We start from the raw sequence: 25,545 nt of genomic DNA, 5'->3' as shown, positions 1-25,545 counted from the left end.
GTTATGCTGGCGAAATTTTCAGGAATGTGCAGAAAATTCAGCAAACTCAATACCTTGTAAAAATCTCTTTTTCTAAAGAATAAATAAATACCGAAAGGGGCGCCAAGCTTTGGGGCCTATCTGGTGTCGGTGTCAGCTCCTGGGGACATTCTAGTTCACAGGATTTTGTTGTTTTTGCTCTGTGTTTAAGCTAAGGTATTAAGTGACGACATAAACTGGTGAAAGCCGTGTGTATTGAAGAAGATCTACCGCCCAGTCAGTAGTACAGGCCGGTTTCAGTACATGTATGTATGAGCTGAGATGTTGTATCATGCACTTGAGTTATGCCAGATGTATGCTCATGGTTGCCCTGCTTAGTGGTCTTGGCTGATCAGAGGGAGGCACAGTGTGTTATTTGGAGACACAGATCTGTGTGCATAGATCCTCTGTGCTAAGAAGGATTGTGGGCCGTCAGATTGGACATATAAGTGTAATCTCTTGGCTGATTTTTGTTGTACTCAGCCATTCATATTTTTGGAATTGAATAAAGAAATACCGCAAGGGGCGCCAAGCTTTGGGGCCAACAGGTGTCGCCTTGTTTTCAGATTTGGGCATTCTAGCTCCAATCTGTTTTGTTTTCATATCTAGACTACAAGTGGACGGGTGACTGCTAGTCTACCGTACTCTAGTTTCTATCAGAGGCCGGTTCCACACCCTCTTTCACAGTGGTCCAACACATATTGAACTGACAAAGCTTCCGGTTTTCCCCCTTTTGCAATCTTATGTACTGCAGCAACACAAGCCAAGCTCACACAGCGACCCAACAACTTCCACATGTGTCTTGGTTAAAAACAGGCTGCGGAAAAACATCTTGTCCCCTCCAATCTACCACTTGATGATGTGGTAATGGCGGATCAACTGAAGTGCCTTTGGTACCATATGAAGTTTTGCCCGAAGAGAGAAGTCGTTTTTTTTTTAAAAAATTGGCCAATTCTCTTTCCTCAGTTTCAGTCCTTTGCAATCCTTCATGACCTAGTAGAGCACAAAAGTTATCCAAACATTAGAAGCACTTTGCTTGCTCATATTGAAGCCCATAAAAACGGCACATTAGGTTATCAAATGCACCACAAAATTCCGAAAGACAATTAAGCCTAGGTGTCAGACAACCACATGTACATGTACGCTTTGTATGCAGAAAAATAATGTAGTAAAAATGTGCTAACAACAACTTGAAACCTTACTGTCGCATTTGTATGTGTTGATCCTTGAAGACGAAGTTTTCCAGAAGTAGAGGGAGCAAATGCATTAATCCCACCTCTAGAAATATTTTTTCTTTGCCAATAAGCTGATCCTGGTTTGTTGCCAAGCTGACCTTGATAGACCTGGTGATTAGAGTGTGTGTGTGTGTGTGTAAGGGACAGGGATAGAGGCAGTCTGGCAGAGTTGAATTGAAGAAATGTTGAATACCTTTGGAGGTAAATGGTTTGACAGCAAAGTATTTGTTCGTCGTAATATGAACTGTGTTTTTGCGTTGCAAGAGAACAAGCAGTCAGCAACCTGTTTCTCTCAAAAAGTAAAAGCTTTTCAATCGAAGTGCAGCACACATGCTACCGGGTTAACTTTTTCGCTAAGCTCAACAGATCGCTCTGCCCCCTTGACCCTGTCCATTTTACTTGCACTTGGTTCACGCCCATTGAGAATCGGAGCCTGTATAAAACTCAAAGTGAGCTGATCTCCTTCCTAATGCTTGAACATAATGAGCGTACAAGTTGGGTGTGCCAATGGTCATGTTTAAGTAACAACCTCGAAGTATTGTCGAAATGTAGCTGCATCGCGAAGAATCCCTGGATTTGTAAAATTGACCATTGCAAAAAATTCTTCCATATCATTCTGTACACAGTTTATAGTTAGTGTACATGTACTGATTCAATCTCCTTGAGAAGATAAAAGCCAAAATTCACCTGCATGGGTGTACCAGATAACAGCACACGTCTTTGACATCGAAGACCCGCTAAAGCCTGCTTCAAAAGTTGCAATAAGATACCAATAGGGGATTGTAGGGTGATTAAGAAAGTCTACACTTAATTTTGAGAAAACTTTGGTAAGTTATACTGAACATAATAAATCTGATACTTTGTTGGTGCATGTCTGATCGTTCTTCAGTCTGTGAGCTTCATCAAATACAAGCAAATCGCAACTGCCTGCCTGCTGCAACTTCTTTGCATGCATTCTGAAAGTTTCATATGATAAAATTAACACCTGCATAGACAATATTAGACAGATTTGAATGTTTTTTTACCAAGCAAGTAAATTGCAGCTGGTATTGCAGTTTCCTTCTCAATATGACACTAATAGGTAAGTCAACAAATTACTGAAAAAGCACACAAAATTTCGGCTAGTTGCATATAAACTATGTAAAGCTAAAAATTTTCATGTCATTGTCAAAAACGAAAACTCTTACTTTCTCAAGTTCAAGCTAGTATCATCAGCCTTTATGGAAACCCTTCCAAGCCTGCAAGTATTATGCGAAGAGTTTCTAGACCCGGATGACATGTGGCAAAGTCAAATTGTCTTTTGAAGACATGTATGGAACCAGATGGCAAATGCTATGTTGAAGCTACTTTTTTTGGAGGAAAAAACACAAGCATTGTGGGTGCAAACTACTAGAGCACCTCTTACAAGCCACCCATGATTATTTTTTTACCAAAGAAACAGAGCTGATTATATTACTAGAAATCCCAATACATACGTGTGCTTACGGCACCAAGAGATACAAGTGCGCCCAACCACACTAGAAAGGGCTGATGCCCAACAAGTTATGTACAATCAAAGGGGGTAGAACGGGCCATCGTGGAGTCATGTATTCCCAATGGGCCAGACCTCATTGTAAAGAAGATCTGCTGCTCACTCCAGGTGCGCAAGAAGCCAGCCACCCATGATTATTGCAACACAAAAGAATCGAAAAAAGAGCCGGCCTCTGATAGAAACCAGAGTGCGGTAGACTAGCAGTCACCCGTCCACTTGTACTGTGGATATGAAAACAAAACAGATTGGAGCTAGAATGCCCAAATCTGAAAACAAGGCGACACCTGTTGGCCCCAAAGCTTCGCGCCCCTTGCGGTATTTCTTTATTCAATTCCAAAAATATGAATGGCTGAGTAAAACAAAAATCAGCCAAGAGATTACACCTGTATGTCCAATCTGACGGCCCACAATCCTTCTTAGCACAGAGGATCTATGCACACAGATCTGTGTCTCCAAATAACACACTGTGCCTCCCTCTAATCAGCCAAGACCACTAAGCAGGGTAGCCATGAGCATACATCTGGCATAACTCAAGTGCATGATACAACATCTCAGCTCATACACACATGTACTGTCCAAACTCTGTCTCAACCCTTGTCAATCTGCCATACCCCTCCTCTCACAAGGGGCCAGATAACTCATATCTGCAACAGACATCAAGCAGTGGAAAGAGAGATAGATGAACAGATGAGGAGCTTACCAAAATCAGCTCGTGAATCAGCACCGGAGGAAGCAACGGTACCAATCTGTACTTGCAGGCACTTGTTTCCACAACCCTGCTTCACTTGCATGCACGTACTTGTCTGTACCCTCCTCCTTGTGTTCACTTCTATGCTGTCGTTGAAAGTACAGATCTGAAAAACAGCCCCGTACCCGTCTGTACCACCTCGGGATACGAGCCAGGAGTTGTACTTGCACAAGCCGCCTGCTGTCTGCACCTGTGCTCGCCTGAATCTGCACAGCCAAATCTGTCCAGCACCTGTCCAACGCCGCCTGCAGCAGTACTCGCTGTACCTGACTGTCCATACACTGTACGGCAGTCGTACAGTGTTGTACTTGCTGTGTACTTGTCTGCACAGCCTGTACAGAGTCTATGCGCAGCCTGTCCAGCAGGGAGATAGACCCGCAGCAGTTCCTGAGTGTAGCGTGGACCAAGAGGAAACCTGCAGCCTGTCCGTACAAGGCTGTACGGCTGGTTTGCACAGAGAAAACAGCAGCAAAACGGTCTTCAGCAGTCACCTCCTCCTCCTCAGCTTTTCCACGCATGTACACCCACAAGCCTCCACGACTCTCTTCCCCAAAAGCTAGAGAGAGGGGGAGGAGAGAGAAGCACTCACTCCAAAAGTGGAGTGGCCTCCTCCCCATAAAAATCCTAGGGTCCCCCAAACTTTAAAAGTTCCCTACGGCCACTAAGGCCTAGGGGCAACTTTAATAAACATTAAAAGTTTAATGTTCTAGTTCCCCCCTTCACACCTAGGGATGTCCACACATCTTTAACTCTGTCCGGGCACCCCCCATGTGAATCATTCAATATTCTGACTCTGCAACCACCATGCCCACACTTGTGCTGTTCCATTTTCACAGGGCCATGACATACCCCCCTCTTGAAAAATGGCAAGCGTCCTCGATTGCATTCTGGTGATGCATCAAAATATCCAAAGTGAAATATACAATATGGCAAGATCAACGTCCCAATCTCTCTAAGCCATACACATGTATCAACATTCACTGCAAACCAATGGCATAGTAATAGTCCAAGTTGTATACCACTGTGAACCATACATATCCACAAAAATCTCATGTGACTAGTACACATATATCATAGAAGTCCCATAAACAGATGTACTGTCAACCTCAGTACCTTCGGGTGAGATAAAAACTGCACCAAGCGACCTCTAGATGTCATATGAGCCTGTCTGTATCAAGGGAGTGGGATGCTACCTCCCCTCTTGAGCATTAGGTAATGCTCCAGATCCATGCTCTGCTGAACCTGAATGAGCCACAACAAGAGTCGGCTCTAACTCAAAGGCATCGAGATAAAGCTGCAAAACCTGAGGTGAATCTGTTAAGTCACCTTCCTCTATCCACTTCGCATCTATCGGTGAATAGTTCTTGAACTTCACAAGATAGCGACTAGAAACTTTACCTCGTACCTTCCTTTCTTTATGTGCCAGTATCTGCTCTGGAATCAAAACCTCATCAAGTTCCTCAACTTCCGGCTGAGCCTCATCTGATACATCCTCAGGCACATCCCCACGGAAAGGTCTAAGAAGACTCATGTGAAAAGCATTGTGAATCCTCCAGTGATCTGGTAACTTCAAACGATAGGTTACCTCACCAATCTTTTCCAAAACCTGAAAAGGCCCATAATATCGCATGCTCAACTTCGGGAATAAGCGCTCTTTACCCTTCTTCTTCTTGAGTCTAGCCTTTTCAAAGCGCAAAAGAACCCAATCACCCAATGCAAACTGTAAATTACGTCTGTGACAGTCTGCGGCTTTCTTTTGCTTCTGCTGAGTTTTCTGGAGCGCCAACTTAACTCTCCGATAAGCTTCATCCAAGCTCTCCACATACTGATCAGCCTCAAAGATCTTATCCTTTGTATGCAAAATGGGTGGTACCTTCTCCCCTCCTTCTACAATCTCAAAAGGCGCCTTGCCTGTCGAGCTATGTACAGTGTTGTTATATGCAAACTCCACCAAAGGAAGATACGAAGCAATTTCAGCAAAGTGACGTATGTACCGCCTGTAATAGAAACACAATCCTAAAAAACTGCGTACATCATGCACGGTCCTCAAAGCTGGCCAATTAAGTATTGCTTCCACCTTTGCTGGATCCATACCGACTCCATGCACAGACACAATGTGCCCCAAGAAATGTATCTCCTGCAAAAAGAACTCACTCTTCTTGCCATTAACCACCAACCTATGGTTTCTGAGTTCTACAAACACAATGGCCAAATGCCTTCTATGCTCTTCCTCAGTTTGTGAATGCACAATCATATCATCAAAGAATGTGCCCACAAACTCTCTATGAGGCCTGAAAATCCTGTCCATCATTCTGTTAAATGTGGCAGGTGCATTCGTTAAACCAAAGGGCATAACCAAGAACTCATACAACCCAAACGTGGTTCGGAATGCTGTCTTATGCACATCCTCAGGTCTAATGCGTATCTGATGATACCTGCTTTTCAAGTCAATACGACTAAAAACTGTGGAGCCCTGTAAGCGGTCCAAGATGTCATCCATCCTCGGTATGGGGAATCAATTCTTGATGGTATTCTTGTTCAGCGCCCTGTAATCAATACACATGCGCCAAGAACCATCCTTCTTCTGCACTAAGAGCACAGGTGAGCAAAAGGGTGATGAGCTAGGCTGTATCAACCCTTTATTCAAAAGCTCCTACACCTGACTCATAATCTCTTCCTGTTGGGCTGCACTAATACGGTACGGCGGTCTATTCGGTGGAGTACTACCAGGAATCAGATCAATGGCATGATCTTCTGGCCTCTCAGGAGGAAGTTCTCCTGGCAATGACTCGGAAAAACAATCTTGAAACCCACATAAGAAATCAGTCCTGTCCTTATCTAACATAGACAAATTAGACTTAGACTCATCATCCCGTGCATCCTTTACATAAATCAAGTACGCGGAAAGATGCTTTTTCATTACTCATGAAATCGCCGAAGCGGATACAATAGGAACAGATTCCCCTTTGAGTTTTACATCCAATACATGTTCTTTCCCTCTATGAGTCAGAGTGATTTGCCTATTGTAAGTATCCACCACCGCAGATACTCTGTGGCACCATGGCATCCCCAACAAAACATCACAGCCATCCAAAGGCATGATGAAGAACTCTTCATTGTCCACATAACCCTACAAATGAAGCCGAAGCTTCCCAATGATAGGAGTAACGGGTTCTGCATACCCTGGACAAGCCATATTAGCCTCATGTAACGGCCCCATCTCCTCTGCGCGAATCCCCAATTGGCCAGCCAAATCTGGTGAAATGAAGTTGGCTCTAGCACCTGTGTCAAAGAAGATCAAGGCATTCTGATCTCTCACTTTGCCCCATGCCCTGCACAACTCTGTGGCTTCACCACCTGGCTGTTCCCCCACAAGATCAGGAACTAAGCCTGCAGAAGGTTTTTGTTTCTTTGGCTTGGGCTCTCCTTTATTGTCAGAGTCCTTTTGGGACTTTCTTTTGGGACAATTGAATGACATATGCCCCTCTTCAGTACAGTAAAAACACTTTTAAGCATCTATCAAAGCCTGTCTTTCCTCAGAAGTCCTCTTAGGCATTGGCAACTTCTTATACTTGTCTCTGAAGACCCTTTAGCATCACGAGAAGCATGCCCAAATTTTTCAGCTTTCTTGCTCAATTTCTTACTGCCTTTAAACCCAGATGAACCTCCTGTGAGTAACGCATTAGCTGTCATAGCATTTTCAATCATCTGTGACATGTTCGTTACTCTTGTCTTTATACAATAATCTCGTACCTCTTTGGGCAGCCCACAACAATTCTTCTCTACCTGCTCAGATAATGGCACCGCACCATAAGAAGTCACTGGGAGTAAAGCTTCCCAAAACTTCTTGTTATAATCCTCCAAACTATCACACTTTGAAGCATCCAACTTGTGCCATGCGGTCATAACATCCACCTCAAATGTAGATGTGAGCCATACGGAAGAGAAAACCTGTTTAAATTGGACCCATGTGGTGGGTGCTATGCCCTGCAAAAGAAGAGTAGACCACCACTGCAAAGCATTGCCCTTGAGAAAAGTGGCAGCTTTCCTCACCTTAGAGGACTCTGTGTAATTCCCACCAGAAAAAGTAGCATCAAACTGCTGTAAAAAGGTAAGTGCTTTCAATTTATCCTTGGCCCCACTGAATGTGTCAAACTTCACTGCAGCTCCCCCTTCCTTGTAATCCTTCGCCTTTCCCATAGGCGTTAGATTATCATATGGAAGTGGCTTCGCAAGATTGCTGCCCCCAACATTCATGCCCATCATTGGTTCAACATTTCCCATTCCCACACCAGGCATACCATACATACCAGCCATGTTTCCAAACATTCCATTATGCATACCTGGCTGCATACCACCAAACATATTGCCTTGCATCCCAGGTTGCATGCCTCCAAACATATTTCCTTGCATACCGGACTGCATACCACTATTCCCCTGCATGCCAGGCTGAAAATTGGCTCCAAAAGGCCCGTACATACCCATGCCTCCTTGAGGTAACCCCCAGTCATAGATTGGAACACCGAGCCACCACCAAAATAACCTGGATGCATATTCTGCTGAGGAATAGGTGGCTGTCCATAGAAGGAACTCAGAGAGTTTGCAACATAAGCATGCTGCAACGAAACCTTGGAACCGGCCTCTGATAGAAACCAGAGTGCGGTAGACTAGCAGTCACCCGTCCACTTGTAGTCTAGATATGAAAACAAAACAGATTGGAGCTAGAATGCCCAAATCTGAAAACAAGGCGACACCTGTTGGCCCCAAAGCTTGGCGTCCCTTGCGGTATTTCTTTATTCAATTCCAAAAATATGAATGGCTGAGTACAACAAAAATCAGCCAAGAGATTACACCTGTATGTCCAATCTGACGGCCCACAATCCTTCTTAGCACAGAGGATCTATGCACACAGATCTGTGTCTCCAAATAACACACTGTGCCTCCCTCTGATCAGCCAAGACCACTAAGCAGGGCAGCCATGAGCATACATCTGGCATAACTCAAGTGCATGATACAACATCTCAGCTCATACATACATGTACTGTCCAAACTCTGTCTCAACCCTTGTCAATCTGCCATACCCCTCCTCTCACAAGGGGCCAGATAACTCGTATCTGCAACAGACATCAAGCAGTGGAAAGAGAGATAGATGAACAGATGAGGAGCTTACCAAAATCAGCTCGTGAATCAGCACTGGAGGAAGCAACGGTACCAATCTGTACTTGCAGGCACTTGTTTCCACAACCCTGCTTCACTTGCATGCACGTACTTGTCTGTACCCTCCTCCTTGTGTTCACTTCTATGCTGTCTTTGAAAGTACAGATCTGAAAAACAGCCCCGTACCCGTCTGTACCACCTCGGGATACGTGCCAGGAGTTGTACTTGCACACGCCGCCTGCTGTCTGCACCTGTGCTCGCCTGAATCTGCGCAGCCAGATCTGTCCAGCACCTGTCCAACGCCGCCTGCAGCAGTACTTGCTGTACGTGACTGTCCATACACTGTACGGCAGTCGTACAGTGTTGTACTTGCTGTGTACTTGTCTGCACAGCCTGTACAGAGTCTGTGCGCAGCCTGTCCAGTAGGGAGATAGACCCGCAACAGTTCCTGAGTGTAGCGTGGACCAAGAGGAAACCTGCAGCCTATCCGTACAAGGCTGTACGGCTGGTTTGCACAGAGAAAACAGCAGCAAAACAGTCTTCAGCAGCCGCCTCCTCCTTCTCAGCTTTTCCACGCATGTACACCCACAAGCCTCCACGACTCTCTTCCCCAAAAGCTAGAGAGAGGGGGAGGAGAGAGAAGCACTCACTCCAAAAGTGGAGTGGCCTCCTCCCCATAAAAATCCTAGGGCCCCCCAAACTTTAAAAGTTCCCTAGGGCCACTAAGGCCTAGGGGCAACTTTAATAAACATTAAAAGTTTAATGTTCTAGTTCCCCCCTTCACACCTAGGGATGTCCACACATCTTTAACTCTGTCCGGGCACCCCCCATGTGAATCATTCAATATTCTGACTCTGCAACCACCATGCCCACACTTGTGCTGTTCCATTTTCACAGGGCCATGACAGGGTGTCCAAAGTTGCCAACAAGAATTTGAACAAGGATGGAAGAGCTCCTCGGTTTCCATAAAGGAAAAGGGTGTAGTGGTGGCGATCCTTTTGATTGCCTTAAGTTTGTGGAGGAGAATGGAGTGTGCACGGCAAGGGAATATGTGGCATACAAGCCCGATGGTGATAGGCCTTGTACAGATATCTTCCTTGACGACAAACGGATGAAGCCAAGGCTGCTACACATCGACTCAATCTTGAGAGATGATGATGTGCCCCAACAAGCCATCGAAGACTATCTCACTAGGTCTCCGGTCATCACGGGCGTCAAGTGTGGGCTGGCAGCCGAAGGTTTGGATGGAAATGGGGTCTATAGGGGCCGGTACAGCCCAAACCTCCAACATTGCGTTGTTCTTGTTGCTGGATACACAAGAGACAACTGGATTGTCTTGAACTCATATGGCTGGAGATATGGTTCTAGAGGCTTTTGCTTTGTTCCAAAGCGTGATCCATCTGGCATTGGTGATTTTATTCTCATGCCTTTGGTGGTGAGAACCTAAATGTATCAACAAACATCATTTGTGTAGATGCTGGACATTGTGGCCTTGGACCATATAAAAGGCTTACTTGGTGCCTGAAGTTTCTTTGTTATATGTGCTTAAGACTGTCGAGAAAACAAAGTGGTGTGCCTATTATCGGTGGGGTTTCTCAAGAAGTCTCTGGTCTCCTCCGCATCCTAATTGTCTGTGTGTGTTTAATTTTCATGATGTTAATTAAATATGATTCCCTTGTTGAAATTTACTCTCTTTTAAGCATTTTCAACCTTGATATAATGCTGAATTTTCCCTCCATCAGCGTCACCATTGCTGATTTTTCCTCATTGGCTTGCCCATTGATGAGATTTACCCTTTGCAGATTTACTATGCTGCAGCTTAAGCCTTAAGATGGACCATGGACACAAACATGGATTAGCTTGCCCCAATTCATAAGGTTTCCATACCTCCACAAGCCTATTATGTCGCCTTGTGGATAACCAATTTCTTCCAGCATTCCAAAGGAGTCTTTAAAAGAAAATGCAGTCCTTTTACATGCACACCTTTGCATTGATTTCCATGGGCATGTAGCTCTAGATGCTTGTGCTTTGACCATTGTGCATAGGCATCTGGCAGGGTGAGAGGGGGCAGAGAGGATGCACCTATACAAGCAGTTTGGCAGCAGGAAACTTATGAATTTTGGCCTGAAGAGAGCCAATCTATTAATGTGCTATTATTTTAGCTCAGCATCTACATGTAGAGCAAATCTCTACCTTAGCCACGTAGGAGACGAGCCATTTTAAATAAGGAGACTAGTTAAACTCCAAATGGGTCAAAATGTAAAAATTACAGATTCTCACTAATCCCCATAACTTTCACTATTCATCATGAGGTTGGTGTGAAGCAAGTGGAGGGCTATCTAAAACAGGGGTCATGTCTGGGTAAGGTATGCATGCGACCGTTCAAGATCCTAGTTCTCAAAATAGGTCAAAAATGGACAAATTAGCACTAGTCACCATAACTATTGCAACACTGTTCTGGTCTTATGTTGGACAGAATTCAATCATCACTAGGTGGGTCCAAGGACTTGAACTATCCTATTCTGACAAAGTTACCCACGGTCGAGTTCTTGTTGCACAGCAAATGTTTCAAGAAAGCCTGAGGGTGTTGACTAGAAAAGGTTAAAAACCCAGAGTGGAATAGCTCTTGGTGCAAGACATGTGTTTTACAGGTCCTTGTGAAGTATCAGTGAATTCAAAAAGGGAAAAATCACATATTTGCACTAATCCTCAAAACACAAATTCACATTGTTCTCCGGGATGAGGAGAGTAGTGTGAAAATTATCCTTGGAAGGCTATGCATGGCATTTTTCTTGTAAAAAAACAAAAGTTTTGCATTATCAGCGAAGATGAATGGGTCACATCCTGCACGTGCCCCAAACCCTAACCCTACCTCTACGTGCGCACTCTGCCCTTGCCCATCAACACTGAGCTCCTCGGCCCATGCGCCCTAATGTCCCATCCTCACTCACTCTCCCTCCCCCCCCCCATCAGCTCTCCTTTCGACACGCTGCTCTCCTCCCCTCTCTGTGGAATTAATACAACTTGGAGTGGGAGTACGGAGTCCGTCTTGCTTGTCAAAGCCCCGTCCCCCTCCAGCGCGTGGGGAAAGGGCCCCTCCCACACTTTAAGCCTGTTCGCAACGCCGTCCTCCCTGCCTCCCCTGTATCAGCCCTTCTCTTTGGAAAAGGAGCGAAGACTCCAATTCCTAGAAGATCTTCTCAGACAGCACGAGGGGTCCAAAGAAAGGTGACCTGACCTCCAGGGAGCAGACATGCATATGGAAATTCCTCAGCAAACTGCCATGGGAAATAGGGGTGCCGATACCGAGGTCCTTCTCCTCGACCAAAGCAAACCTACTGCTGCGAATGGCGATAGCAGTCGTCTCCAAGGTAAACCCTTCCCCCTCTGTGATTTTACCTGCATCTCTTATTAGGAAAACAGAAGAGGACTTCAGCTCCCGCGCTGTTGTTGGGCTCCTCTTTGGCCCCCGTCCTCCCATGGAGATTCTGAAGGCCTGGATGAGAAACTATTGGGACCCCCTTCGGGTCGAGGTCTTCCTCACCCAGGTGCTGCCCAAAAAACACTACATATTTCTAGTGGACGATACGCAACTCCCCCCTTTACCTCTTCAGGTGGTCGCCGGACTTCACCCCTGCAAAACCCTCTACCCTGTCTGGATAGAACTCCCCAGCCTCCCCCTGCAGTATCAGCCCTTTCTGAAGAGTATTGTGAGCCCTCTTCGTAAGGCCTTAGGCGTTCGCCCTGCTCAGTCTTTTAACCCCCGTTGACACCCGCAGATCCTCGTAGAGGTAGATCTGGAAGGAGAGATGCCAGAGAAGATCAACATCGGGTTAGATGATGGCTCGTCTTTCATGCAACCGGTGGTTTACAAGCATCTCCCGATTGCATGCTTCCACTGTGGGCTCACCAACTGAAGGCACTACCAAGCAGGGCGCACAAAACAGGCCAAGCAGCGGAAAAAACCCCCCAAGCGGAGGTGCATGCAGAGCCTCAACCTGAGGCTCCCAAGGTAAGGTGCAGAACAGCAACCCAATCCCAGAAAACCACCGCAGGCCAAGAAAAGAGGGCAGAAGGCGAATAGATATGCCCTGCTTGCTGGGCTTGAAGAAGAAACAAACGAGCAAGGAGAATCTTCGACGTCCCAAGATCAAGAACCCGAGCCCCCAGTGAACCCTCAGACCTGTCACAGCAGGAAAAAGCCACCCTGGAGATTCAGATCAATAATCTTGATGCATGCCTTAGCGAGTCACCACAGATCTCCACCAAGGGCAAGGAGATTGCTCAAGAGCAGACTCCCTACACGACCCCGATGGATACCCAGAATGACAACAAGCGCCCTCATACTGAAGTGGAGAGGTTGCCCCACAAGCCAGGGGCGCAAAACAACAAGAAACCGATGAAAATCCTCTCCATGAACAACAAGGGTCTCACAGACCCCCTTAAGGTGGAAGCCGTAAAGTCCTGGTTACATCCTCAACTCTCCTCCTTGGACTACATTTGCCTGCAGGAGGTTAAAGTGACAGGTGATGACCTGTTCCAAAGGCTTGAAAGAATTTCAGACAAGCACATATGGTTCTCAACCACTCATTCAAGAGGAAAAGGAGGAGCAGTGCTGGGGGTTTTTAAAAAAATCATCATTCCCCATTGCAGAAGTGCTACTGGATGGAGAAGAAAGCTGGAGGATGGATGACCCTTTCCCCTACTCCCTCATCTCGATCTATGCAGGCGGTTCTGTTCAAGAGAGAACCCAGCTGTGGGAATCTCTACACCAACTGGAGGGGCCAGTAATTTTAATTGGGGATTTTAACATGGTAGAGGACATCGAAGACAGATTCCTCCAAAAGGGCAGTGTCATAAGAGGTCAGAGAAAGCAGCCTGGTCCTCCCTTCATCAAAAACTGGTCGTGTTTGATTTCAGACAAGCACATATGGTTCTCAACCACTCATTCAAGAGGAAAAGGAGGAGCAGTGCTGGGGGTATAAAGAAAAATCATCATTCCCCATTGCAGAAGTGGATGGAGAAGAAAGCTGGAGGATGGACGACCCTTTCCCCTACTCCCTCATCTCGATCTATGCAGGCGGTTCTGTTCAGGAGAGAACCCAGCTGTGGGAATCTCTACAACTGGAGGGGCCAGTAATTTTAATTGGGGATTTTAACATGGTAGAGGACATGGAAGACAGATTCCTCCAAAAGGGCAGTGTCATAAGAGTGTCAGAGAAAGCAGCCTGGTCCTCCCTTCAGCAAAATCTGGTCGTATTTGATGGTGGAGAGAGCGGAGACTTTACATGGCAGAATTACAGTTTGGCAGAACTCTGCAGGAAGGCAAGGCTTGATCGGGCATACATCTCAGCTGCCCCTTAGCTCCACTGTTTGCCATCTCAGTGGATGGGCTTAACACTCTGGTTAAGCATGAGATTAGCCAAGGGAAGATTGCAGGTATTGCCCTCCCTGGGAGGGAGAGAGGAGATGTGTATGCAGCAGTTCGCTAATGATACGAATGCAGTGGTAAAGAATGAGGAGAAATCCCTCATAACCTGCTGGGAATGCCTGGAGACATTCTGCAACGCCTCCCGCTCCAAGATAAACCACAGCAAAATAGGAATAAGGGCTCTCCAGAAACCTCCACCCAATGGATGATGGAGCAAGGGTGCACCCTCATAGAGGAAGGAAGAATCTTCCGATTGCTTGGTATACCGATGGGCTTCAATGTCGGCATGAAGCAGAGGTGGCAGCGGCTCTTGTGCAGACTAGAAGAAAAGCTGAAGAGATGGACAGGTATGCAGACATCCCTGCCGGGAAGAGAAAATGGTGGTAAATGTCACGTGACACATTCATATGTGGTCACATGGACATTAATCCCGCAGCAGAAAGCCATCAAATAATTCAGCCACGTCACAATTTCGCATTTTCATGTAATATCCAATTATGAGGTCGTGCATGAATGGCCGACTAGCAGACTGGAAAAATATATAAGTTCAACGTGGGCTTCATTTGATGCAACCTGTTGGCACAAGATGCATCAAATGAAGCCCACGCTGAACTTATATATTTTTCCAATCTGCTAGTCGGCCATTCATGCACGACCTCATAATTGGATATTACATGAAAATGCGAAATGGTGACGTGGCTGAATTATTTGATGGCTTTCGGCTGCGGGATTAATGTCCATGTGACCACATATGAATGTGTCACGTGACAGTAAACCATTTTATCACTCCGGTAGCTCTGTTCTACCTTTTCTGTTGCCAAACTCAGCCATCAAACAACCGGAAGCCAACCGGTAGCTCTACCTTTCTGTTGGAGGCCCCCAGACTCGGCCATCAAACAACTGGAAGCCATGTGCAGGAAATTCCTGTGGTCAGGGGATTGGGAAGGTAAAGCTTTAAGCGCTCCCCAAGGTCAAGTGGGAAGTTTGCACCCTACCTAAAGATAAGGGTGGTGCATTCATGACCTTAGAGAAATGGCCGACCGGCTCGCTGCCAAATGGATTGTGAAAAGCATCCAATGTCCAGAGAAGGAATGGGCTCGCTTGTTATGCAGACACCTCCCTAAGTTTACCCTAGAAATAGACGAGAGGTGGAAGGGGCTTCCACTACCCACCTTACTGTACAGTAAACACTCCTTCAAACCAAAGGGTTCACAGCTGATAAACTCTCTCTAGGGAGCTTGGAACAGAATAAAGGAAAATCTGGGGTGTCTCCTCCAATCGAAGGAAGCAGCATGCCTGGCTACGGAAGACTCCACATGGTGGCCTTTGGTCTCAATCAAGCAGATCAATGCAGAGGAGGAAGAAAGGGCCCTCAGGCTGCACATGAAGGGATTTAAAAGATGGAAAGATCTCTGGGCAGCAGTGGCTCAAGGTAAGTCCATACGTACGATATGTACAATGCGGTACGAGTATGGTACGCAGTACGGTACGTTCTCTGAGCAAAAGTACGTAAAGTACGACAATAACTTTTTATAGTAAAGAAAAATTATGCATGTGTATATAGAATTTGATAAACTTAAATTATTTAGAATTGAAAAGAGTCAAGAAAAAATACATTGCACTCCAATCACTTGATTATCATACGTATTGTACGTTTTCTACGTAAGTAAGAGGAAGGATGAAAGGACGAACAAAAAATCGATCTGATTGTTCGGTACTGATGGTTCAGTACGTACAGGTACATATGTATGGAATGTATCGCTCAAATACGAGTACCGGACCCAACCTTGCAGTGGCTCTCAATGGATTGCATCAGAGCTAGCTTCTCTGCCCAGGATAGCAATCTCATTCTAGCCCAAATCTCTCTGTGGCAGGAGAAGGAGAGTTTGAGAGTTGGGTTCAATGGTAATCTCAACTGGAAGGCCTTCAGATGGGAAGGGGGGTCCTCCCTCACTCACATCCGGAGGGTCTCCCCCTCCCCTCCCATCCACTGCAGACTTAACGACAAATGGGGTCTGCTTCTGGACAGAAGACAGCGGAAGTTCAAATTCCAAAACCATTGGAGTTTGGATATCCCTCCCAAGGTATCATGCTTGATGTCGCTCATTATATATCAGGGCGTATGGACGGGAGAAAAAGCCAGGAAGCTAGGAATTGCAGAAGACCCGTGCCAAAGATGTAAGAGATAGTGTGAAACTCTCGCTCACCTCTTCTTCAGTTGTCTTGCGAATGCACCGGTGATTGCCAGATCCTACACCCCTTGGTGAAGAGGGAGAGAGATTGGAAAACTTGGCTGGTGGGGGAGTCTATGGGGTCCCCACCTCACTCTGGAATATCATCAGAGGGTTTCCCTTTGGTATATATGGAAGGACCGTAACGCGGCTGTTTTTAAGGGTCCCCCCTCCACTGCAGCTACAGTCTGAGACCGGCTGCAAGAAAGAGGCGCTCCAGAGAAGAGCTCATACAACATGGATAGGGCAGCATGCTGAAGAAGATTCAATGCTGGAAAATGGGCACCTGACGAGGGCCATAATGAATGAAAATAAGGTTTTTTACAGGACTTGGTGGGAGGACATTCAAGCTGAAATTGCAGAGCAGGAAAACAAAGAGTTCCAGCTGCGGACACACCTGGCTGAGGCCTTGAAGATGATCAAACTCACCCAACCCAATAATGCACAATAGGATTAGTTTTTATCTTGTAAAATGGGCTTGGCCCGGTAGACTTCTGGATAGATATATACTAAGGGCTCCGCCCACGATCACTTGGGTTTGTAATGTTTTGAGGGCTAGACCCATTTCGAAATATAAATCTGCTGCCTTTTTTTGCAAAAAAAAAAAAGGTTCTTGAAAATTACATTAGGGCTATTGGGAAGCGAAGCCCAATAAGGGCTATTGGAAGTGAAGCCCTATGCCTTGATGTATTTATTTCCACTAGAATGTGAGTTTTGAGATCATTTAATGTAAGCCTACACAGTTTTACACTATTTAAGAGACATGGCAAAATGGTGTGAGATTGAAGCCCTTTATGAGTGGAGTGCATTGGTATGCTCCTTTCATCAAAATGATGGGAGATTTAAGCCACACATTCATGCACATGAGTTGTGTCATGAGTTTCACAGCATAATGTAGCAAAGCAAATGAGACCATGAAACATACATGGTAAATGAAAGAGGATGATGGTGAAACGAGACCCAAGCAGGGGTCACCCCTTCCAGGACTCACTTCTCCAATTAGTACTTTAATATACACTCTTAAAAGACAATAGCACAAGACAAAATAGCAATAAAAAGTAATTAACAACTCTGAGCATAGATAGATGACACCACACTGAGGCCGGAACGGCCGGCCCCCCCCCAAGGATTGATATTATTACTTGGGAGAATTTGTTACAAGTACACGGGCCCAAGGCCAGATTTCCAATAAGCAATGCACAATGAAAAACAAAGTATCAAACCCAAATATGTTTGTTGATGCCGAGTCTGCAGTCACCAAGGGCTGCCCCATCCATAGCACCTTCCAGAGTCACACTCCGCGTGCAATCCACCCGTCCTTGGCACTACGGATCACGCCGTGCCAGTCCTAGCGATGGGGCACTCTCACGGAGTTGACTCGGTGAATGGAAGAGGAGTCCAGACATAGGAGAGCAGGAGAATTCCTCATTCTTCGCGATGAAAATCTTCTGGAGCCACCGTACAGCCAGTAGGGAGAGTGAAACAACCTGGGCCACTTGCAAGGGAGAGGGCTGGAAGTGAGGCGCCTTCTTCCCATGCAAAGGATTGGGTGTGGTAGGTGGGGTAGGTGGCCAACCCCACCCCACATGCTATAAAAGGGTGCCCAGGCCAAAAGAGGGTGCCCACACTTATAAAGTGTCCACCTACTTTTAATGAAGTATGAAACCTGTAAGTTATAAGGCTTATAACTTAAAACTCTTATTAAAATAAGGATTTCCCACCTGTTCACACGCCACAAAACCTGTCAGAAGACAAGGCATTCCACGGCTCACGGGAGGGCGTCCCCGACCCCTGAGCTAGACACACATGTCAGGCATGCAAACGAAACCAGTTCACGCGAAAACATTTCAAAGGCAGGCAAACATGAGTGCACAATGCAACATTGTTAAAGGATAATCTCCGTTCATGTACTTGCACAATACTTGACATTTCTGGGCACAAACAGGCCCACCGGAAAGTCAATTCCAGGTACACACACAGTGTACAATCCACCCGTCCCTGGCACTACGAATCACGCCGTGCCAGTCCTAGCGGTGGTAATCCAGAAACATACACCGTGTGCAATCCACCCGTCCCTGGCACTACGAATCACGCCGTGCCAGTCCTAGCGATGGAGCACCACTACGGAGTATGCTCATCCAGAGCCCAAAGCTCACACAAGAAGATAAGAGGACCATTAGATAGCTCAATGGTGACATCTCCCCGTCTTCTAAACAGTTGTCCGCAACTGAAAAGCTTCCAAATAGTCAGAGGAAATTTGCCATCCGCATATGCTTCTCTGAGAGCTTAGTTTGTGTGAGAAAATACCGTAAGCTTTGGTTGTCGGTCTTCACCATAAACTCTGCACCCAGGAGATAGTGCTTCCATATGGTCAATGCATGAACCACTGCCAATAGCTCCTTCTCATAGATCCCCAAAGAAAGCTCCGTATCACGCAAACGGCGGCTCTCAAATGCCACGGGGTGTCCTTCCTGGTTTAGGACAGCACCTAAACAATCTCCACATGCATCACATTCCACAAAGAATGGCTTGTGCAAGTCAGGAATGATCAACACGGGCCCAGATATGATTGCATCCTTTAGTGAATAGAAAGCTTTGCTTTCCAATGAAGTCCACTGAAAGGGGACTTTCTTCTTTGTCAACTGATGAAGAGGGGCAGCAATCGAAGCAAAATGCCATATGAATCGTCTATAGTATGAGCATAACCCAAGAAAACTACGAACCTCATGCACTGACTTGAGTTCAGGCCAATTCTTGATAGCCTCAATCTTGGCGGGATCCATTCGTATGCCATCTTGAGAAACAATATGCCCAAGATAATGAATTTCGGAGAGGAAGAACTCACTCTTCTTAGCATTGATGTGAAGTCTATGCTTTCGGAGTTCTTCAAAGACTATGGCCAAATGCTTTCTGTGCTCTTCTTCACTCTTGGAATAAACCAAGATGTCATCGAAGAAAACTCCAGTGAAAGATCGATGATCTCTAAAAATCCTGTCCATCATACGGTTAAAAGTGGCAGGAGCATTTGTAAGACCGAAAGGCATAACAAGATACTCATACAAACCAAATGCTGTCCTGAAAGCGGTCTTATGCACATCCTCTGGTACTACCCGTACTTGATGATATCCACTCTTCAAATCAATCCGGCTGAAATATGCCGAGCCATCCAATTTATCCAAAATATCATCAATGCGAGGAATAGGAAACCTATTCTTGATGGTTAGCTTATTTAGAGCCCGATAATCCACACACATACGATAAGAGAGATCCTTCTTCTGCACTAGAAGTACGGGAGAGCAATACGGTGAAGAGCTAGGGCGGATCAAACCTTTTTGCATGAGCTCATTGACTTGCTTCATGATCTCCTCCTGCTGTGATGCACTCACACGGTATGCCGGCCTATTTGGTGGAGAACTGCCAGGCACAAGGTCTATACGATGATCCTCCGGCCGTGGTGGTGGTAGCTCCCCTGGAAGTGAATCTGTAAAGCAATTTTCATATTGTTTCAAAAATTGCAGCCTATCACATGTGAGAGAATCAAGAGAATGATCAACATGGTCTACTCTATCACGAACAAAAATCATGTACGAGCAAAGACCCTTTCTCATGGCTTTATTTATTTGTATGTGGGATACAATAGGGATAGAATTCCCTTCCACACCGGCATCAATAACATGCTCTTTGCCCCTATGCATAAATGTGATCCGGTTGGTCTTGTAAGCCTTGCGAGGATCAAGACGGGAGTGCCAAGGCTTTCCAAGCAATACATCACACCCATTTAATGGTGCAATGAGGAAGTTCTCATGGTCCAAATATCCCTGAATATGCATCCGAAGCTTGCCAATAAGGGGTGTGACCTTGACTTTCTTGCCAACAAATGCACTTCTGGCCTCAATCTCCGGTCCCATGTCACCCACACTAATGCCCAATGCTGTAGCCATTTCCAATGATATGAAGTTGTCCGTGGCACAATCATCAAACATAAATAATGCGGGTTGATCTTTGAGCTGTCCCCATGCCTTGCATACCATCCTATCCAAAGCATCATGGGCTGTCCCCCCTTGTACATCGGGCACCATATGCACATTAACCTTGGTTTCCTTTGCATCCTCTTTGCCTGCTTTCTTTGGGCATTGCCGGACCATGTGATCTTTACTACCACAAGAAAAGCACTTACCGTCACGTATATATTGCACCCTTTGTTCCAGAGTAAGTCCATAGTTAGGCCTTTTGTTGGGACGCTTCTTCTCTGAGGTACTTTCAGCTTTTGGAGCTCCCTTAACTTCATTGGAGTCCCTTTTAGGTGGCTGTCCACCCTTATGCAGATTTGGGACAGCCTTGTCCTTCCCCTTTTGAGCATGTCCATCTCTATAGTTTTGCTTCAGCTTTTGCTCCAATTGCTCGGTGGCCAAAGCAGCTGAAATGAGCTGTTGTAGAGTGTGGTTTGGGTACAACTCCAAGCCCGATTGGTAAACCGGTTGGAGTCCTGATTCAAACTTTCTCTTGCGTTCCTCATCATTTACCTGCATAATAGGGGAAACTTCCAAGAGTGTTTTTCAAAACTTGGATACATAAGCATGAACTGACTCACCTTCATTCTGCTTAACCCAATCCCACTTCTTGCAGATGTTCTTCTTGGCATTAGGGGGTAAGAATTGGACATAGAATCTAGTTTTGAATTCAGCCCAAGTGTCCACGGGAGTGCCTGAGAGCTTTTCTGCAAGCCACCAATGAGCGGCCGTGCCCTTCAAGAACATGCTGGCATGCCTCACCTTGGACTTTTCTGAAAAATCCTCATCACTAAAAGCAATGTCAAACTGGGAAACAAATGACATAGCCTTGGAAGCATCAAACTCACCATGATATGTCTCGAACTTGACGGATTTGTCCCCGGCTTTGAATTCCTTTTGCTTATGAACATGATGCTCATAATCCGCATGCTTCCTCTTGATTCCACGTTCATGTGGATCAGCCCTGGCATCCATAGATGCTCCTGCATACATAGGTGGCATAGGTGGACGTGAACCATGTGCTGTACCTGCATGCATGTGTGTAGCCCCACCACTATCTCTTGCAGCATAAGCATGATCCGGAGAGGGTGTGGAGATGGGAGCATGAAGAAATGGCTCTTCACGGGAGAGTTCAACAGGTAAAGTAGTAGTACGGGGATGTCGGTGCTCTCTAAGCCCATGAGAAACCTGCAAAGATGAAGAATGAGGCTTGTAACGATCATCTCTAGAAGTAATGTTACCTTCATAGGCATGGCTATGCCTCCCATGTAAGGTAGAATCACGTCGGGATGTAATGGAAGGCTCCTCTTTGTGGACAGCAGATTTCCAATAAGCAATGCACAATGAAAAACAAAGTATCAAACCCAAATATGTTTGTCTTGTGCTATTGTCTTTTAAGAGTGTATATTAAAGTACTAATTGGAGAAGTGAGTCCAGGAAGGGGTGACCCCTGCTTGGGTCTCATTTCAGATGGTCAAGGTAGGCTGGACCCAAGGGAAAGCTCCTCTGCACGATGGCAAGGATGCTCTCTCTCTCTCTCTCTCTCTCTCTCTCTCTCTCTCTCTCTCTCTCTCTCTCTCCACATGCGAGCCTGTCAAGTCCCTGCCTCCAGCTGGAGCTCCCATTGCAGTCCTATAGCCGGAGGAGGGTCCTTGAATGAGAAAAAAAAATATCGTTCCTATAGCGAGTCCGATCATTGGAGACACTTTCATTGGAATAACATAGTTCATATCAAAGAATAATTACAAAGCAGTATTGAAATACATAATTGAGGGCATTCCATCACCTTGTTTCTCTCTCTCTCTCTCTCTCTCTCTCTCTCTCTCTCTCACACACACACACACACACACATGTATACATGCATACAACCTTGTGAGACTTCACAAATTATATGTGAGAAGGTATTAACCCGTGAAAGATTTTGCAGTGTGCAAGGGTAATGCATCTATCTACAGCATCGACAAAAACATTCTTCCCTTTTTTCCTCAGAGCGGGTCACAAGGTGACATCTTGCTAAACATATGCATTTTTTCAAGATACACACACCATCATTAAACAGAGGATTTTTACCAAAACCAAATCGTAACAGGCATAATAGTAGCTACAAGATCAAGGGTGTACTTGCGGCAGCATGACAAATTCCCCAACTCCTGATTGATCTGATCTTCTGATCTTGAAGAAACCATTCATCCCAAAAGCAGGTCCGGATGAAGAATTGAACAGGATCCAATCACTGCAAGTGTAGCCCAGCAGCACAACGCAGCGCAGAAGGCGGTGCATGTTGTAAGTGCCCCTGTAAACCCCGTCTCCGTTCAAAAAGCGATTAGACAGGTCCTCACACCGGATGCATGTCACAAGCGGATGCCCATGGAGTAAGCGCATAATTTCTTCCTGTGAGGGATGATCTATCCTGATAATGGACTAGAGGCATAGCTTGCTTTCATCAAGGATGATGATTCGACCATAAGGATGTGATTTGAAACAGGACAGGAATCGATCACAGAAGCCTCTCCAAACAGAGGCATGGTTACACATGCTGCTTTGATAAAAGCTCAAGTTTGGCACTATGCATTGGCAGCTCTGCCATCTTGCATATTGCAAATGCGCAGTCCAGACTGGATGCCCCCAAACAGCAACAGCCGGAGCCGGAGCTGGAGCTGGAGCCGCCCGTAGTAGCCCTGCTCTCAAGAAAAAGGGCTTCTCCATGGGGTGTCTCTTTTCTCCAATCAAATTCGAAGGGGAGCGGACCCACCAAGAGGACCCCCTCATTATCATAGTACAGAACTCTATTTGTTGCAGCAGATAACTGGCCCCCGCAACACCACTTTCTGCCGCCGCGAATGGTGGTGTCATGCTGCAATCCGGGCCAATTCTTCGGATCCAACTTCAGCCCAGTATTCCTCTCCTTCTTCATGGCACTGAGAGGCATGTTAAGAAAAAGCACTGGCACTGTGGCACCTTTAAAGAGCAGGTGTGCGTTGCTTTTCCAGCGACACGTGTGTAAGAGAGAGAGAGACATTAACGTCAAAAAAAAAAAACCTAGGTTTAGTGTAATCCCACCTTCAAATTTTGAAATTTACCTTTTAAAATAAATTTTCTAGGAGAGAAAACCTTGAAATTTTGGGGGATAAATAAAGCACGCACATGCACGCGCGCACAAACACACACACAATACACGAGCATAATAAACCTGATGACACCAAAAGTGGGTAAGTGTCATCATATTAGTATTAAAACACAATGACATCAAAGCAGCATCAAATGTCATAATATCAACAGCAGACAAATGACTATAAAAAGGCATAAAAAATCATAAATTATACAATCATGCCATTCAGTAATAAGTATGCGTTGAAACTTTGCACCATGACATTCAGTACTTATAAGCAAAGGCGTTTCAGTCATGTAAATGCCATAGTCAACATCAATATCCTCTCATCATCGAGTTCTATCAATTATCATCCTCTAGGCTAGACACAAGCTGTGCACAATAGTGTGCGAGATAAATACCTCTTCTTCTCAACAGAATGAGACTCAAAACCTAAAAATCCACACAAAATGCACCTTCATTGACCCTTCTGCAAGCGCCACGATGCCATTGTTATTATGATTCATACTCAGGACATATTCACATGCCCAAATATGCATACAAGGCTACCACTAATGTGATCCTCATCCTATACACAGCAAAAGCATCATAATTCTATTGACTAACGGCACAATCGTCAACATTAACCTACCATCATTATCATTGAATCTAGAAGAAAATTGAATAAGCATGGCTCATGCATAATTAATGATTACCAGCCACCAAGCTAGCGAGATCTCCGGATTCTACATGGTCTCCTTTAGTATTGAAGAGAAACCAAGTTCCAGCGTAGCGGGGGACGCCTGGTGTCTTGACCCACGAGCAGTTCCCGACCACTTTGCCAGGGTCATAAAAATCTACTAGGATGGCATAAGCAGACTCTAGAAGCCAATCCCCATCCTTACACCTATAGAAGTGCTCCCCATTCAAAGCCTTGGTTTTGATGGCAAGGTTGCAAAACCAAAATGACAACATACATAAATCTTTTCGTTGGCTACACAAGGAATGCACATTAAAATAAGATACTACAGCTGTAATAATTTGAAATGATCCAATGTTGTGACTCTATTTAAACAAGCAAAAATGACAATTCAAAACAAAATTATATGATTATAATAGATGATAGATCATGTCTTGGTTTTGATGGCATTGGGCAAGACCACGAGACTAGCATGATAATAACACAAATGGGTGTGGATGTAGAGTGATCTACACACACAAAAACAATCAATTTTTACAACCTCACCTAGCTTGCCTCCTCTATAGAACCTCATAAGAAGCCCTTCGTATCGGGCCTAATCGCTACTTTTGCCTCCATCTAATTACAAGGCAGAGAGAGAGAGAGAGAGAGAGAGAGAGAGAGAGATCAAGCACGCGCCAGGCCTACAAATAGAAACACGGAGGCGAGGCATGGGTTGTGCCCTCTTTTCCAGGTGTTGAGAAAGAGAGAGATAAGAGGGAGATCCCCAACGTGTACTACCAAATAAGAAAACTCCCGCCAGCCAATAAAAAATAGACATCTCAAAAAACCCAAAAAAAATCTAACACTAAGACCTCCCTCGGCAGGCCAAAAGGCGCAACTTAAATATAGTAAAGAGGAAGGGGCTTCATAAGAAATGATACGTGGCTACTATAGAATAAACTATTTTTTTATTTTCCAAATATTTTTTTAAAACTCAAACGGTTGTAACTTAGGAGGCGTAGGTCTGAGGAGGCGCAACTCTCTCACGATGCTCTATCTTCTCTCATGCATAGAGATACTTCAGCCCACAAGAGAAATGTAATGAAACTACTTTTGAGGTCAAAATTTTCTATTGCTTGATATCTGCAGTATGTAATCTTCTATATCCTTATTTCTGTTTTCCTCTCTCATCTTCAATATTGGGGCCTTCACTTCCTCTATAAAAATATTACATAGATACTCATCTCTTTTTCAGGGTTTATAGCTTTAAATAAAAATGTAACTGTGTGGCAGCTTTCTCTCTATAAATCCATCGATCCCCAACGCCGTTTTCCTTGCGGTGCAAGGCACGACCGTTAGGCGGTCCCCTAAGACGAGGAACTAATCTCCATGCATGACTCTGCGATCTCGAGAC

General features: G+C 45.4%; 4 protein-coding genes across 4 annotated transcripts in view; 1 reads left to right on the top strand and 3 right to left on the bottom strand.

Annotated features, from left to right (window-relative positions):
• Positions 1–25,545, bottom strand: part of LOC147629322 (uncharacterized) — a 51,635-nt gene that overhangs the window by 23,658 nt on the left and 2,432 nt on the right. The window lies entirely within an intron of this gene.
• LOC147629323 (DNA repair and recombination protein RAD54-like) lies at positions 1,374–25,379 on the bottom strand. The gene is made up of 6 exons (XM_086812570.1): positions 24,166–25,379; positions 23,872–23,939; positions 2,113–2,238; positions 1,941–1,997; positions 1,783–1,869; positions 1,374–1,686 (listed from the first exon to the last, which is right to left on the bottom strand). The coding sequence occupies exons 3-6, from the start codon at positions 2,206–2,208 to the stop codon at positions 1,564–1,566; spliced, it is 363 nt and encodes a 120-aa protein (XP_086668696.1). The 5' UTR covers positions 2,209–2,238; positions 23,872–23,939; positions 24,166–25,379; the 3' UTR covers positions 1,374–1,563.
• On the top strand, positions 9,633–10,136 carry LOC147629325 (oryzain beta chain-like). The gene has a single exon (XM_086812898.1). It carries the CDS (start codon positions 9,633–9,635, stop codon positions 10,134–10,136), a length of 504 nt encoding a protein of 167 aa, XP_086669024.1.
• Positions 18,577–23,290, bottom strand: LOC147629324 (uncharacterized). Its single transcript, XM_086812897.1, has 5 exons — positions 22,893–23,290; positions 22,483–22,771; positions 20,959–21,549; positions 19,075–20,874; positions 18,577–18,966 (listed from the first exon to the last, which is right to left on the bottom strand). The coding sequence occupies exons 1-5, from the start codon at positions 23,288–23,290 to the stop codon at positions 18,598–18,600; spliced, it is 3,447 nt and encodes a 1,148-aa protein (XP_086669023.1). The 3' UTR covers positions 18,577–18,597.

Source organism: Cibotium barometz, chromosome 18 (assembly GCF_041138505.1).
Source record: "Cibotium barometz isolate CiBa-2024 chromosome 18, ASM4113850v1, whole genome shotgun sequence".
In the NCBI taxonomy this organism is placed as follows: domain Eukaryota; kingdom Viridiplantae; phylum Streptophyta; class Polypodiopsida; order Cyatheales; family Cibotiaceae; genus Cibotium; species Cibotium barometz.
Note: the sequence above shows the minus strand (reverse complement) of the source record. Positions and strands in the feature narration are given on the sequence as shown.

Bases quoted from the DNA above. Each gene is read 5' to 3' on its own strand.
- LOC147629325 (XM_086812898.1), top strand. From the start codon at position 9,633: ATGGAAGAGCTCCTCGGTTTCCATAAAGGAAAAGGGTGTAGTGGTGGC.
- LOC147629323 (XM_086812570.1), bottom strand. From the start codon at position 2,208: ATGCATGCAAAGAAGTTGCAGCAGGCAGGCAGTTGCGATTTGCTTGTA. The intron at 1,998-2,112 runs GTATCAGATTTA...CTTTTGAAGCAG, and splicing joins ATCAGACATGCACCAACAAA to GCTTTAGCGGGTCTTCGATG. The intron at 1,870-1,940 runs GTGAATTTTGGC...AACTGTGTACAG, and splicing joins TATCTGGTACACCCATGCAG to AATGATATGGAAGAATTTTT.
- LOC147629324 (XM_086812897.1), bottom strand. From the start codon at position 23,290: ATGCCTCTCAGTGCCATGAAGAAGGAGAGGAATACTGGGCTGAAGTTG. The intron at 21,550-22,482 runs GTACACCCTTGA...TCATCTTTGCAG, and splicing joins AATTTGTCATGCTGCCGCAA to GTTTCTCATGGGCTTAGAGA. The intron at 18,967-19,074 runs GTTCGTAGTTTT...GTCCCCTTTCAG, and splicing joins AACTCAAGTCAGTGCATGAG to TGGACTTCATTGGAAAGCAA.